A 17245-nucleotide genomic window follows, 5' to 3' on the forward strand; every position below is an offset into this window, starting at 1 on the left:
CGTTTTACAAATGCAGAGCTTGGCTTCATAGCCGTAGCACGTTAAAACACACGGCCACTCAGCCTACTTTCACCTATATAAATAAAATTATAATTTTTGTCTTATGCTCAGATTAGATGTTCAAGATTCCAGAACTTAATGTTAAGAAAATGTTTAAATTAAAATAAGTTGAAAAAATGATGATTCTATAATGATAGCACTAAAAGATTATATTGCATTTGGAAAATAGTGGGTTTAAATCCCACTGTCGGTAGCCCTGAAGATGGTTTTCCATGGTTTCCTATTTTCACAACTAACAACCTTAATTAAGGCCACGGCCGTTTCCTTCCCACTCCAAGCCGTTTCCTATCCCATTGTTGCCATAAGACATGTCTGTGTCGCTGCAACATAAATCCGGCGGTAAAACAAACCCATGTCACCAAAATTCCCTGACGTTTCCGTAAATTTCTGTAAGAGTATTCATTATATAAAGCATGAGGCTTGCCTTCGTCTGATTGACCTGCACGTTGTAAGTAAGCACGCAGATAGCATAACAACAAAAGCTATGTCAATGATGGATGTCTACAGCTGGAATAATTACAGTATGTTGAAAGGTATAGATTAATATTACCTCAAAAAACATTCAAGAGAGAGGGTATGGTTTGGGAGAATCCTTATCACACAGTTGTGTGGAGTACGCCCTAATTAGCAGTCCCCTTGCTGCATTGACGTTGGAAAACCCTGACAGGCTGCTGATAATTTTACAGTGATCACAAATGGGACATGAACTGGTCTTTCTTCACATTCTTGTTTTCCACTGTAATGGGAGTGATTGCAAATGGGACAAATTTTGCTGTGATCGCAAACGGGACACAACCGGCCAGACTGTGACTGACTTGGTCTCATGTTCCATTATTTTTCACAGGGACCGGCCTAATAAGCTCAGACGGTAGAGCGCTGGCTTTCTAATCCCAACTTAGCAGGTTCGATCCTGGCTCAGTCCGGTGGTACAGTTAGATACTTACTAATGGCCATAAAACAGAAACAGAAATAGAATGCCACTCACACTGAACAGCCTGCAACAAGATGTAACTCAAAAGTGAAGTGAGAGGTTTGGCAACTCCCAGCAGGATGAGCTGGCCAGAAGATTTATCTCAATGGCAACCACAGTCACTCCACTCTCGTTTCCATGGCAACCATATCTCCACTCCCTTTATCCCGCCATGCTAGGCAGTAAACGGACCTCCCTCTAAGAAATGTCAGACACCAACTTTAGTTATTAGAGGTATAATAATACTCAAACATGGCTTAGCTGTGTTGATACTGCTACACGGCTGAAAACAATGGGAAACTACAGCCGTAACTAACTCCAGAGGACATGCAGCTCTCTCTGTATGAATGATGTACTGATGATGGCTTCCTCCCGGGTAAAATATTCCGCAGGTAAACTAGTCCCTCATTTGGATCTCCAGGTGGGGACTACATGAGAGGGGGCGATCATCAGGAAGATGGATACTGACATTATGCGAGTCGGAGCGTGGAATGTTAGAAGTTGAATCATTGTGGTAGGTTAGAGAATCTGAAAAGGGAGATGGATAGACTAAAGTTAGATGTAGTTGGTATAAGTGAAGCACGTTGGTAGAAAGAACAGGATTTTTGGTCAGGCGTCTACCGAATTATCAACACAAAATCAAACAGGGGAAATGAAGAAGTTGGTTTAATAATGAATAAGAAAATAGGGCAGCGGATAAGCTACTATGACCAGCATAGTGAAAGAATTATTGTTGTCCAGATAGACAGCAAACCAATGCCCACCACAATACTGCAGGTCTATATGCCTACTAGTTCTGCGTATGATGAGGAAATTGAAAGAATATATGAAGAGATAGAAGATTTAATACAATACTGTATGTAAAAGGTGATGAGAATCTAATTGTGATGGGAGACTGGAAGGTAGTGGTAAGCCAAGGAAGAGAATGTAATTCAGTAGGAGAATTCAGATTGGGACAAAGGAATGAAAGAGGAAGTCGGCTGGTTGAATTCTGCACTGATCATAATTTAGTCCTTGCCAGTACTTGGTTCAAACACTACAAACGATGGTTGTATACGTGGACGAGACCTGAAGACACTGGAAGGTATCAAATAGACTTCATTATGATTAGGCAGAGAATCAGAAACCAGGTGTTGGATTGCAAAACATTCCCAGGAACAGACGTGGACTCTGACCACAACTTATTGGTCATGGAATGCCATCTGAAGTTGAAGAAACTGAAGAAGGGAAGGAATGCAAGGAGTTGGGATTTAGACAAGTTGAAAGAAAAGATTGTGAAGAATTGTTTCAAGGAATATTTTGCTCAAGGACTAAATGAAAAGGCTGAAAGAAACACAATAGAGGAAGAGTGGATAGTCATGAAAAATGAAGTCAGTAGAGCTGCTAAAGAAATGTTAGGAAGGAAGAAAAGATCAACTAAGAATCAGTGGATAACTCAGGAGATACTAGACCTGATTGATGGACGATGAAAATAAAAGAATGGTAGAAATGAAGAGGGCAGAAAAGAATATAGGCGATTAAAAAATGAAGTGGATAGAAAGTGCAATGTAGCTAAGGAAGAATGGCTGAAGGAGAAATGCAAGGATGTTGAAGGTTGTATGGTCTTAGGAAAGGTAGATGCTACATACAGGAAAATCAAGGAAATCTTTGGAGAAAGGAAATCTAAGTGTATGAATATTAAGAGCTCAGATGGAAAGCCACTTCTAGGGAAAGAAGACAAAGCAGAAAGATGGCAGGAACATATCCAACAGTTGTATCGAGGTAAAGAAGTAGATGAAAGGGTTCTGGAACGAGAAGAGGCTGTTGATGCTGATGAAATGGGAGACCCAATTTCGAGGTCAGAGTTTGACAGAGCTGTGAGAGACCTAAATAGGAACAAGGAACCTGGAATTGATAACATTCCCTCTGAATTACGGACTGCCTTAGGAGAAACCAGTATGGCAATGTTATAACATTTAGTGTGTAAGATGTATGAGACAGGAGAAGTGCCATCTGATTTTCGGCAGAATGATGTTATACCTATTCCCAAGAAAGCCGGTGCTGACAAGTATGAAAACTACTGCACCATTAGTTTAGTATCTCATGCCTGCAAAATTTTAACATGTATTATTTACAGAAGAATGGAAAGACAAGTTGAAGCTAAGTTGGGAGAAGATCAATTTGGCTTCAGAAGAAATGTAGGAACATGTGAAGCAATCCTGACTTTACATCTGATTTTAGAGAATTGAATTAAGGAGGACAAGCCCACGTACATGGCATTCGTACATCTAGAAAAGGCATTTGATAATGTTGATTGGACCAAGCTATTAAAGATTCTGAAGGTGACTGGGATCAGATACCGAGAACGAAGAATTATCTACAATCTGTATAAAAATCGCCTGCAGTGATAAGAATTGAGGGTTTTGAAAAAGAAGCAGCAATCCAGAAAGGAGTGAGGCAAGGCTCAGTTTGTTCCCCCTCATTTCAATGTCTACATAGAACAGGCAGTAAAGGAAATCAAAGAGGAATTTGGAAAGGGAATTACAATCCAAGGATAGGAAATCAAAACCTTGAGATTTGCCGATGATATTGTTATTTTATTTGAGACTGCAGAAGATCTCGAGAAGCTGCTGAATGGTATGGATGAAGTCTTGGGTAAGGAGTACAAGATGAAAATAAATAAGTCCAAAACAAAAGTAATGAAGTGCAGTCGAACAAAGGCAGGTGATGCAGGAAATATTAGATTAGGAAATAAAGTCTTAAAAGAAGTAGATGAATATTGTTGATAGGGTAGTAAAATAACTAATGATGGTAGAAGTAAGGAGGATATAAAATGCAGACTAGCACAAGCAAGGAAGAGCTTTCTTAAGAAAATAATTTTTCTCACTTCAAACATTGATATAGGAATTAGAAAGATGTTTCTGAAGACTTTCATCTGGAGTGTGGCATTGTATGGAAGTGAAACATGGACGACAACTAGCTCAGAAAGAAAGAAAATAGAAGCTTTTGAAATGTGGTGAAGGTGAGATGGGTAGATAGAATCACAAATGACGAGATACTGAATGGACTTGGTGAGAGGAGATCGATTTGGCTAAATTTGATGAAAAGAAGAGATAGAATGATAGGACACATCTTAAGACACCCAGGACTTGTTCAGTTGGTTTTTGAAGGAACTGTAGGCGGTAAGAACGGTAGGGGTAGGCCAAGATATGAATGTGACAAGCAGATTAGAGCAGATGTAGGATGCAATAGTTACATAGAAATGAAAAGGTTAACACAGGATAGGGTGGCATGGAGGACTGCATCAAACCAGTCTATGGACTGATGACTCAAACAACACCAACAACAACAACATGTAATTTAGTGTTATAATTATTCCTGCAACATTGTCTTTGTCTGTTATAGATATGTTTTAGTTATCACATAATCTGTTTAATTTTATTTGGTTGAAGATGGCCACGAAGTGGCTGAAACTAGTTCCAAGTCTTATGTAATATCATTTACTTGTTATATTGTATTGTATTTATTCTTATAATTGCACTTCAATATGGAACAAAAAATGAAATTTATAGCTTATAATGGAGTGTTGAAACAAGTTTTTTTCCATCCATAAAGGACCCAACTACCTCTGCCGGGTTTAAGTTTTAAGGGAGCATTTCAAGCATATTGCCTGAGGGGGCTCACAGGCGATCATGGTAAAGCTGAGTGGATTAAGTTGAAAGTCATTACTAAAAGCCATCTCATTTTAGGCCATGAAGGCCCTTGGAGATGCAGGATATAAAGGCTTCCACTATCCATAATCTCGGCACTTGGTGGAGAGATGCCCGGCCATCTTTGCCCCTAAGAATTAACCTGGTCCTCATTTTTGGTGTACGGTGAGTGAATCTCAGGGCCATGTAATGTTTCTGGAAGTGGAAATCTCATTTCTTACAATTTTTTATTTGCTGAAGGAAGTCATGAACTTGCTCTGGTAGACAGTCGTTATTAAAAACGTTTCTCTATTCTGGCAGCTTTATTCAGTTCGAGGCCATCTGACCAACATGATCTTAGCCTTTCAGTTTCTCTTTTGCCACCCACCACTCTGAGCATGATATGATTTTCCAGGGAGGTGCCAAGTAGGAAATCTTTTGTCTCATAATAATAATAATAATAATAATAATAATAATAATAATAATAATAATAATAATAATAATAATAATAATAATAATAATAATAATAACAACAACACTAATAATAATAATTGTACCGGGTGGTACATCTCCACGCCGCTAATTCAAACTTTGCGCCAGTTGAAACTCCTCTACTGGAGGAAACCTGAACTTTAACTACCAGGTTAATTCTCAAGTTTATCAGAAGATGTCACTACTTGTAAATTTTGAAGTGTTCTGAACTATGTCAATTTCGATTCAATGTTGTTTTCTCTGTAGCAAGAAGTGTGAACATTCTCTTCTAGATGACACTACTTACGAACTACAATTGTGCACCCTAGTGCGAAGTGAGGGAACCCTTTTTTGAAGAAATTTAGTATTTATAAGTTTGTTCCTTATTAAATTTCTTTCAGCTTTTGTTTACGTTGGCAATGTTAACCCTTTCTTTCTGCCAGTTTTGAAACTGGCCAATCATAATTTTCTATAATTAATTTTCCACCAATCCTGTGTTTCTTCTTCAGTTCTGACATGTAATCTTTTGGTCGTCCAATAAAAGGCTTGTGGGCGGGTGTTCTCATTCATGAAAGGTCTTGAATGTTCCGCGAGGGTATATAAACTGCTGATTTTCGGGTCTCCGGGCCACTTCAGTAACATCTATCGTGTAAATTATGTAGCAGGGGGTGGGAAGCGCCTCTTTCTTCGGGCAGCAGTTCAACCACCAGGTAATGGCCGTTTTATAACTTATTTTCTTGCCAGCTCAGCAGTTTAACCCTCGGGGTGGGTTCGAAATCTTTTCCATGTAACTTTCCCCTAAAATGTAAAAGACTTTTGGTTTAAATTCTGCCTCTGTAACTACATATTGGGATAGAGAGTGCTTAACCCTCTCGAGCTCCCACTCATATTGCTTTGAGGTGAACTTATTTTCACAACCGTTTCTTCCCTTTCTAATGTAATGTAAATCGTTTTCTTATATAAGTCACCTCTTTAGTATGGGATTAGCCCTTGCATAAGCGGCCTAGTGCCAAATAGGTTTTAAAGAAATGTATTAGGAGTGCAGTTTCGCCTCCTCTCAAGTTGGTATTTTGGAGGCCATGTAATTGTCCTGTTCCTTTATTGAGTAGGCCTCAGTAGGTTGGGTATTTTTACCCCTGTTTTCATGTGCTGGGAGGTCAACTTGAAGGTGGAGTTTGGTGTGGCCTTTGATAGGCTGGAACTTTGCGAGCGGATTGCTCTTCCCAAAAAATGTGTTTCTGCGTGCCTCGAGGAGGCTTTACTGTGTAATTGGGGGCAAGAGCTCCTGGGCATGATTGGGGTCTTCTGCCCCTTTGTTGAATCTTGTATATCGGTAAAGTTGGGCTTATAGCTCAAGAATTGTGTGTCTGGCTCTCGGAGCCCAAATCCTGTAACCACTGTAATTGTACATTATCGCTTTGTTGCTAGGCTACTAAGTACCTGTTATATTTGTTATTTCTTGATCTTGAAAAGAAATATAACCTTGTTAAAATTTTAAATTAACTTTAATTTCGTAAATTGAGACCTGTTCATCCCAGCACCTTCTTTCACCTCTAACTACCACGGAAAACTCCGTAACAATAATAATAATAATAATAATAATAATAATAATAATAATAATAATAATAATAATAATAATAATAATAATAATAATAATAATAATAATGTTATTTGTTTTACATCCCACTAACTACTTTTATGGTTTTTGCAGATGACGAGGTGCCAGAATTCAGTCCCGCTGGAGTTCTTTTATGTGCCAGTAAATCTACCAACACGAAGCTGACGTATTTGAGCCCCTTCAAATACCACTGGACTGAGTCAGGATCTAACCTGCCAAGTTGGGGTCAGAAGGCCAGCGCCTCAACCGTCTGAGCCACCCAGCCTGGCGTGTCTCCCTGTAATTCCATCCTAGGAGATATTAACTTGACCAGGTCCAAGATTTTTTTATAATTAATTCTGGCTGTCCACGATATTTTCAACAGATGTTGCCAATGTCAAAGTTCAAATGCATTGATCCTCTCCTGTTACCCTTTTTTCAAGGTCCATATTTTGCAGGCTTAAGTGGCAGTAGGGAAAATGATGGCACTGACCAATGTAGATTTGGCTCTTTAACCAATGTTCTTGCTTTTAAAATATTTTTCATACTTATCATTGCATTCCTTCCAAGTGTCATCCACCACATGACTACAAGGGTGCCATTTGCAATTCATTTTAGAGCAAAGGAAGATAAAATCTTTTACCACGTCTTTTCCTTATATTTCTTATCAATAAACTCACATTTCGATGGCTCCAAGTATTAACATCGTGTCGAAGAACAGGCAAAATGAGTTATGATCAAGCAGTTACTTCAGTATTTTTCTCCTGTATAAAAATCGTATTCCTTGCATCCCAAAATTAGCAGCAATAATAGATCTAAACATCATCACATGGGAGAATTACTGTATAACACAATTAAAATTGTAACTGTTCATCACTGGGGAGAATTATAGCATAATTAAAATTTTAACTGTTAGTTATGATGTTTGTACAGGAAAAAAGTTACAATGTTAATACTTGGAGCCACTGATTTCATGTGCTTGCAGCTTTTTTAAATGTATGTCAGCTAAGGTCCATTTCTCTACTCCATAAAAGAGGATGGAGTAGATGTAACATCTGAAAAGCCTGATATTCAATTTTAGACTTAAGGTGCAATTACAAAGAATATACTCACCCTAGAGAACATGACTTGGGCTTTCATTATCCATCATAGAACACAAAACACTAAACTATGGTAAGATCACAGTCTACAGTATGCAATTTGTCTTAGTTTAAGCAGTAAAAAGTGCAGTATTCCACACCACCCAGTACTTTACTATGATAGTTCTCCACAGTAATGGATAGATATTTCAAGATTCTCACCTCTATAGGAAAAGGCCTAAGGTTGTCTAGGAACAATGTGAAGTTCGTTCTCCTCAGTTCAGACTTTAGCATTTTTGCAACAGCTTCGTCCAGTGACAAACGTTGAGGATGTGGTTCCTTCAACAGCTGGATGGGAGTCTGGCCAAAATTGTTGATCATCCCTTCCACAGCCTGCCTCTCCTTCTCATCTGCAATGGCATCTAGGTCCACCGCACCTTCATAGCTGTAAAAGGTATATGGAAGATCAGACAGTTATAGGTCAAGTTGAAAACACTCATCAACTGAATTTGAACTACTTCAGGAGGGAAATTAACCTTCTAAATCATCCTCTGACCCTCTACTTTTATTAAGAATGCTGGTTGAAAAGAGCCTCATGTGCAGAGTTACAGTGGCGGATGGTGGTATCTGAAGCTGGGTGTTGCACCAACATTTTCAGGGTCACATTTTTATAGCTTACAGAAATAATAAGAAACTCTATTATTGTTAAGTAATGAACTACATTCCTACCAAAACTGAAATATATCTGACTGAGCTCGATAGCTGCAGTCACTTAATTGCGGCCAGTATCCAGTATTTGGGAGATAGTGGGTTCGAGCCCCACTGTTGGCAGCCCTTAAGATGGTTTTCTGTGGCTTCCCATTTTCACACCAGGCAAATGCTGGGGCTGTACCTTCATTAAGGCTACGGCCGCTTCCTTCCGACTCCTAGCTCCGTCCTCTCCCATCGTTGCCATAAGACCTGTCTGCGTCGGTGCGATGTAAAGCAACTTACTTGAAATATATCTGGTAATTACAGCACAGGAAATAAGAGGCTAATTATACACTATAACTACAGTTACTCTTAATAATAATAATGTTATTGGCTTTACGTCCCACTAACAACTTTTACAGTTTTCGGAGACACCGAGGTGCCAGAGTGCCTTTACATGCTAGTAAATCGACTGACACGAGGCTGACATATTTGAGCACCTTCAAATACCACCAGGATCGAACCTGCCACATTGGGATCAGAAGGCCAGCGCCTCAGCCGTCTGAGCCACTCAGCCTGGCACAGTTACTTTTGCTTCACTTGAATTGAAAATTTGCCATCCTGTTTTTCACTGAAGCAGGATGTTGGTAATATTGTGGGTGGTCTGGTATGGCATGGAAAAGAAACTACCCAGCAAGTTGGCCGTGCGGTTAGGGTCGCGTAGCTGTGAACTTGCATTCAGGGTACTGTGGATTTCAACACCACTGTCGGAAGCCGTGAAAATGATTTTCCGCTGTTTCCCATTTTCACAGCAGGCAAATGCTGTGGCTTGTGCCTTAGTTAAAGTCACAGTCGAATCCTTCCAACTCCTAGCTCTTCCCTGTCTCGTCGTCGCCGTAAGACCTATCTGCGTTGGTGCAATGTAAATGATATTTGTAAATTTAAAAAAATGAAAATGAATTACCTTTGCGAGAGGAGAGAAAGCAGGAATGAAGTAATCTCCACAGAGTGGCACAATCTAACGGGGACATTTGGTACTGTTTCTCGGTAAGGGACTTGCTAGTCTTGTGCAACTCCCTGAGACCGATACTGGCGAGCATGCTATCTGATGCTATGAAGGCTTAGGCTCATTCCTACTGAGGTACATTGTGCCGCGCTGTCCGCTGGGGAGTTGCCGTAGGAAAGCAAACCCCCTAGTTTGATTCGAAGCTAGCAGCATTTGTTGGTCCGTTACGAAGCATTATTACAACGAATGACCGAAGATGGTTAATTTTAACATGTTTTGGAATACATGTTAGGTTTATAGAAACTAAAACATTAGAAGAAAAGATGACAAATGAAGTGAAAAATTATTGGGAGTTGTACAACCCTGCAACAATACCACGCACCACCCCTGCAGAGTTAGTCAGACACAAGCACAACTTTCTCATTTTGTAAGTTATGTCCTTAAAGTTATACAAAATTGTCTGAAAATAAATATTCCTTTTAAGTAGCAAGTAAAGAAGAACATCATAACCAGTTACACATTTTAAGGAAGTAATTATAGCATGGATGAATCAAATAGATCAAAAATCTTTACTCATTTGCACCAATAATGACTTATGCGGCCGAGACCTGGAGAGTGACAAGTAAGGAGAGTAGAATTCAAGCCAATGAAATGAAATGCCTAAGAAGTATGATAAGAATGAAAAGGAAAGAGAGTTTGAGAAATGAAGATGTGAGAAGGTTGGAATAGAAAACCTAAACAAGACAACTGATAAGAATAAACTAAGATGGTTTGCACATGTAAAGAAGTGGAGAAGGAGGAGGAGGTGGTGGTGGTGATTACTTTTTAAAGAGGAAGTACAACTGGGCAACCATTGGAATAATGTTTGGATAGAATGCAGGCCTGCTACTGTTGTGCTTATCACCAATAGAGTCTTCTTCTTCTTTTCCTACACATGTGGGGTAGTGGGTGCGAACTACGTCGCACATGTGGATTTGGCCCTGTTTTACGGCCGGATGCCCTTCCTGCCACAACCCTATATGGAGGGATGTAATCACTATTGCATGTTTCTGTGGTGGTTGATAGCATAGTGTGTTAAGTGAATATGAAGAGGAGAGTGTTGGGACGGACACAAACATCCAGTCCCCATGCCAGAAGAATTGATCAGAAGCGATTAAAATCCTCGACCCGGCCGGGAATCGAACCCGGGACTCTCTGAACTGAAGGCCAGTACACTGACCATTCAGCCAATGAGTCAGACTTGGTGAGAATAGAGTCTTGCATCTTAATAGTTTAAGAATATTTTGAAGTGTGTGCTGCTGAAAATATATGGGAAAACACTACAGTATAAACCACACTGAAAGCTTGTATTATTTTTCAAGTGAATTAAGAAAATGTTATTCTCAGGGCAGTACTATACAGGATGCTCGGAAACAATGTGATCCAGAAATACGAGCATTAAAGGGTTGGTCATAATGAGAAATAATTTGATGTCTTGCGCCGCTCTCATTTTATCAACTGCTGAAGTTAGCCAATGAGATCAATTCACAGGCAAATTCGAATGGGCTTTCTGAAGTGGTGTTGCTAAATCTGTACCTGGCTTAAGACCACCTTGAGAGCTCCAGTCAAAGAAAAAATTCACCAGGGAAGCTCAGAGCTGACAGGATCACCCCATAGAGGATGACCAGACATCCTCTTTCATCCAGGTATATCCTCCTTTTTAAACTATTGTCCGGGGTCTGGGCGGATTATTTAAAAAAATGAAATGTCCTCCTTTTTTAAGTGAATCTACTTAAAATCCACAGCCTGTTTCCAGTCATTCGACCGGGTCAGGAATGGAATGAATGAAGCCCCCATCTAGCGGTGAGGATAGCAATCGTGCCGGCTGCCGAAGCCTGTCGCACTCCTCTGGAGCAATGATTAATGAATGACAGACTAAATGAAATGATACTGGAGAGTGTCGCTGGAATGAATTATGACAGGAAAAACCAGAGTACCCGGAGAAAAACCTGTCCCACCTCCGCTTTGTCCAGCACAAATCTCACCTGGAGTGACTGAGATTTGAACCACGGAATCCAGCGGTGAGAGGCCGGCGCACTGCCGCCTGAGCCACAGAGGCTCCCTTATGTGAATCTACTTATTTTGGGATAATCTGATTTACTACTCCGTTTTTTACAAATATTCTTCATAACGCGATGGAATCATTGATATTGTATCGATATACAGAAATGTGATTGTGAATGTACAGAACATGCAGCTATTCTATGCTTGTCTTGTATTGTGATAACAGACACTATTTACCACTCTTATAAGAATAAATTGACAAGAGGGTCCACCTTTTAATACAATAAAAATCCAAAAAAGGCCCTTTGCTCAATATTACGGAAAATTGTTTTATCCATCTGGAACAGCTTTTCAATCCTAACTTCAGTCTAAATGAAATTTCAGAGAAATCAAATGTTTTATTTGACCTTTTAATTGCTATCTTTAGTAATCATGCCTCAGGTAAAAATAATTCTTTCTTTTTATAATCTCTTTGTATTCCCCCATCTCAGGAGCATTCTTTCCTCATCCTTCAGCCCAACCTCAGACACCTCTTCTCTCCTTTCCCTTATTTACCCCCTATCCTCCTCTCCTTATCTACTCCTTTGTTTACATTGCCTGCTTCCTCCAGCATATCAGTGCTTGCTCTACATCAGACATTAGAGGTGAGTCTCATAAATAATTTTTCTCCTTTTTAATTTCTTTCCTGTATATTTATTCATTCCTAATTCTGGCTATCATTTCTAGATTTACTTCTTTTCCTGAGGTCCAAAGTCAACTTAAATACATCATATTATGACAAGAAGATCATATCCTCAATTTTTGTTATTATATATATTTTAATGTTATAATTATTCCTACAACACTGTCTTTGTATGGTATACATATGCTTTAGCTATCACATGATCTGTTTAATTTTTATTTGGCTGAAGATGGCCACTAAGTGGCTGAAAATAGTCCCAAACTTACATAATATCATTTACTTGATATATTGTATTGGAATGGTGGACCCTCTTGTCAATTTATACTTATAATTGCACTTCAATACAAAACAAAAATGAAATTTATAGCTTATAATTTACCACTCTCTGTACTGCATACTTCTCTCCCAGCAGTGCCCCCTCAGAATACTGCTATGATAATGTGTCACAGCTGACGTGACAAGCAACGGAGATAACCAGAATTTGAACAAACCCTGTTTTAAATGGATGGTGCTGAAAAATTATATAGATTATTGTGATGTTAAAAAATGTATTCTGTATTTGCAAGCTAAGGCCCTTTTTTTTAATGTCCTCATGCTCCTCGGCTCTTGTGGTGATGTGAAAATTTCTTTACAAGAAAGGCAGGGCATGGTACGCCGGCCTCCCTATTTTTTTTTAAGTCCCCGAGTTCGTCCGTTCTTGTGGCGACATGCTAAATTTCTTTACGCAGGAGGCTGGACGCGATGTGCCGGCCAACCTCTTACTTTTCTCTCCCCGCGTTCAGCCATGAAAATCTGCATGGTACGCCGGCCTCCCTATTTTTTTTTAAGTCCCCGAGTTCGTCCGTTCTTATGGCGACATGCTAAATTTCTTTACGCAGGAGGCTGGATGTGATGTGCCGGCCAGCCTCTTTCTTCTCTCTCCCCGCGTTCAGCCATGAAAATCTTTCCTGTGAGGGAGGCTGGGAGACGGAATTTGATGCCCTGATGTCTATTCTGGAGGTCTGTCTTTCACGTCCAGTGAGTTGTTCACCTCGTCCGAACCTAAGGCTGAACCTCAGCCCACTCACGTGAAGGAGAAATGCAGTGATGACGGCGATATTTGCCGTGAAGCAAAACATGGCGATGGTAATCTGAGACATCAAGATCCGACCTAACTGATGGTGAATATATCCTCCTCTTTAAACCATTGTCCAGGGTCTGAGTGGATTATTTAAAAAAAATGTCGTCCTTTTTTTTAGTGAATCAAATTTTGTCTCCCAACCTCCCACACAAGAAAGATTTTCACGGTGAAACGCGGGAAGAGAAGACGTTTTGAAACTGACGATGTGAAATATTTTGATCAATTCAGCAATTTCAAACAATTCCTTAATGAGAGTCCGAATTAAACAAGCAACCTTGTAGTCAGAAATGGGCAAAGTATTTCAATTCACGTAAGTCAGTTGATTGTAATTTAGAGTAGTTAAAACTTGCAGAATACTTTTTTCTAAATGAGGGCACAACACAAATGTGCAAAGACTATTTTCTTTGATTTCAGCACAATGGACTGATAACAGGAACTGTTTCAAATCAGAATCTGTGAAAATTCTCTTAATGGTTCAATATAATCTTTTTAAAAAAGTATAATATGTTAGACGCCGGGCCCGTGGTGTAGGGGTAGCATGTGTGCCTCTTACCCGGAGGCCCCGGGTTCGATTCCCGGCCAGGTCAGGGATTTTTACCTGGACCTGAGGGCTGGTTCGAGGTCCACTCAGCCTACGTGATTAGAATTGAGGAGCTATCTGACGGTGAGATAGGGGCCCCAGTCTAGAAAGCCAAGAATAACGGAAGAGAGGATTTGTCGTGCTGACCACATGACACCTTGTAATCTGCAGGCCTTTGGGCTGAGCAGCAGTCGCTTGGTAGGCCAAGGCCCTTCAAGGGCTGTAGTGCCATAGGGTTTGGTTTTTTTGGATGTTAGATACGCTAAAATTCCTGAAGGCAACTGAATTTTTAGAAAAGTATCAGCAAGGCGTGTGAATTAGTTTCATAGTTTAAATTTTGTAAGAATACTGTGTGGTATGTAAATGGATACTGAGTGAGTTGGCTGTGTAGTTTTTTTTATATTTTTTAAAATGTTATTTGCTCAGGGTGTAGACCTATATAGAACTTTTCCCTTGCTTGCACCATGTGATATGAACCTGCATGTAATTGGAATGGAGGGAGTGTAGAGTGTTGAATGTGAGGAAAGGAATATTAAGGACGGCACAAACACCTAGCCCCAGGCCATGGATATTAATCATTTACAATCAAAAACCCCTAACCCAGCCAGGAATCGACCCTTGGCCACCGGGTGGCAGGCGGACACGTTGCCCCCTACACCACGGCGCTGGACTGACCGTGTAGTTAGGGGCACGCAGATGTGAGCTTGCATTTGAGAGAACACCCCACTGTCGGCAGCCCTGGAGATGGTTTTCTGTGGTTTTCCAGTTGTTTTACTGTAATTTACATCGATTAAATAAGATGTTGCTTTTCATATACTGGAAGCCTTACTGTAGGTAATCATGTGATGAAATAGACCACTTCTCTGATTCTGAAATTTTACAATATTAATTTATCAGCCACCCACACAAACAGCCATTTTTTTGGAAGAATGATTAGTGGCTGCATGAGATAAGTTTCACTGTACTTTGTACACCTCCAACGGATTCAGCATAGCCATTCCATCTTTGACTTTTACAGCTGTTCGACCCTCCGTAAATTAAAAACACTACACTTCCACAGCTGTTGCACAGAGATTGCTTTCTCTCCATTTACAGACACAATCAGAGAAGTGGTCTATTTCATCACATGATTACCTACAGTAAGGCTTCCAGTATATGAAAAGCAACATCTTATTTAATCGATGTAAATTACAGTAAAACAACTGGAAAACCACAGAAAACCATCTTCAGGGCTGCCGACAGTGGGGTGTTCTCTCAAAAGCAAGACAGGTTCTGTGTCTTTACCTACAGAAAACCAATCACTATACTGAGCTCTTACTACAACTGCTCAATCAGTAACTTCACCATTATGCAACTGTCAATGTCCCAAGGTTCTGGTTTACTGGCTTATGCACCTGTGCACACTCTATCAGTGCGACTACAAACTAAGGATATATTTAGAGCGAGCAATAAAACATGGACGAATAGTCTTTTATTGATACTTCACCTGCAATAATAGAAAACATTCAGTGCTTCGACTGCTTTTGGTCCCTTCTGCTTATAACCAAATATAAGATCAATCCACTCGTGCAGATGTGCAGACACGTATTCTGATTCCTAAAACAAAGAAAAAATGGATTAGATATTTAATGATACCAGTTAACGTTATTTAAGAATATATCTCTCAAGTTACAACCCCATCCTAGAGATTTTCAATTAAAAATTAAAAAAAACAAACAAACATACTTACAGAAAAAATCTGATCAAGAATGAATGTGTTTAATTAGTAGTGATGGGAAAAATACAAAATAAAAGTAATTGGGCTGAATTACAGTTTTATGAGAAATATTAAAAAAATTTTTTTTTTACTTTTACAATTTCCTTTAAGTCGCACCAACACACATGGGTCTTATGGTGACGACGGGATAGGAAATAGTTAGGAGTAGGTAGGAAGCAAGAGGAAAATGCCTGGTGTAAAAATGGGAAACCTCAGAAAACCATCTTCAGGGCTTCCAACAGTGGAGTTCAAAACCACTATCTCCCGAATATAAGGAGAAATATTGTACTCAATTGCAATTACTAATTAACTTTCAACAAATAATCAGTAAAATACTGCTCTGGCCATCATATACTCTCCAGCTGAATACTGTGCAGGCATGTTGTTGAACAGCTCCCATTGCTGACTGGTTGATGTTGTTCAACTCTGCCAGACAATGCAGATTATCTCTGATACCCTACATTGCACTCCCTCCCAGCGGCTACTTGTACTTTGTAATATTGCTCCTCCTCACATCAGAAGACAGCAAGGACCTACCTGCCTGTGGTGGAGGATTATTCATCATGATGTCAAACAGCTCTCCACAATTAGGCTAAAATTCTAAAAACCAACGTGTAAAATGGCTATGAATCTTACAACTACTCTGTTCAACCTCAGAAATGCCTTTAGAAACGAATGGTTAAACACATCACCTCATAGCCTTATTTAAATTTGTGTCCCTACCAAAAGACTAGCTAGTTTCAGTTTGTCTCGGAGAGTAAGGTCAAGATTGAACAGACTTCGATGTGGACCGGGCAAATTGGCCATTTGGTTTGTGCATCTGTGAGTTTACATTTGGGAGATAGTGGGTTCGAACCCCACAGTCGGCAGCCCTGAAGATGGTTTTCTGTGGTTTTCCCATTTTCACACCTTAATTTTATTTTTGCTAGTTGCTTTACATCGCACCAATACAGATAGGTCTTATGGCGACGATGGGACAGGAAAGGGCTAGGAATGGGAAGGAAGCGGCCATGGCCTTCATTAAGGTACAGCCCCAGGATTTGCCCGGTGTGAAAATGGGAAACCATGGAAAATCATCTTCAGGGCTGCTGACAGTGGGGTTCGAACCCACTATCTCCCGAATACTGGATACTGGCCGCACTTAAGCGACTGCAGCTATCAAGCTTGGTGTGTACCTTAATTAACACGTTGGGTGCCACGTGCCGCCATATGGCGTCACGGTGGTCTTCAAATTTGAGATGGCGTGACGCCATATGGCGGCACACCGTTCTTGAAATCAGAGTTGGCGTGACGCCATATGGCGGCACAGTTGAGTTTCAGGCGATGCACAATAGATAATCAGCTGTGACATCTATGCGCGTAAAATTGGTACTACATGAAGGGCGAACTTCAGGGTCTATTCCAGCTATGTATTTTTACTCTATGCCACCATGTGGCACCACAGTATTCTTCCGAAGCCACTGACTGGCCAGTGGTCATTGTCACAGGTGAAAGCGCGCCAGGCATTGTTTATTCCTCCTTTA

The 17245-nt window shown here is 40.1% G+C and overlaps 1 protein-coding gene across 1 annotated transcript in view; it reads right to left on the reverse strand.

Moving 5' to 3' along the window:
- The window catches only part of LOC136884791 (neurobeachin-like protein 1), a 128465-nt gene that overhangs the window by 24790 nt on the left and 86430 nt on the right, over window positions 1–17245 (reverse strand). Inside the window, exons 12-13 of the mRNA XM_068230034.1 lie at window positions 15453–15562; window positions 8068–8290 (exon numbers count right to left, since the gene is read on the reverse strand). Coding sequence (XP_068086135.1) covers window positions 8068–8290; window positions 15453–15562 — 333 coding nt within the window. The remainder of the gene's footprint in view (window positions 1–8067; window positions 8291–15452; window positions 15563–17245) is intronic.

This window comes from Anabrus simplex, chromosome 13, assembly GCF_040414725.1.
Source record: "Anabrus simplex isolate iqAnaSimp1 chromosome 13, ASM4041472v1, whole genome shotgun sequence".
In the NCBI taxonomy this organism is placed as follows: domain Eukaryota; kingdom Metazoa; phylum Arthropoda; class Insecta; order Orthoptera; family Tettigoniidae; genus Anabrus; species Anabrus simplex.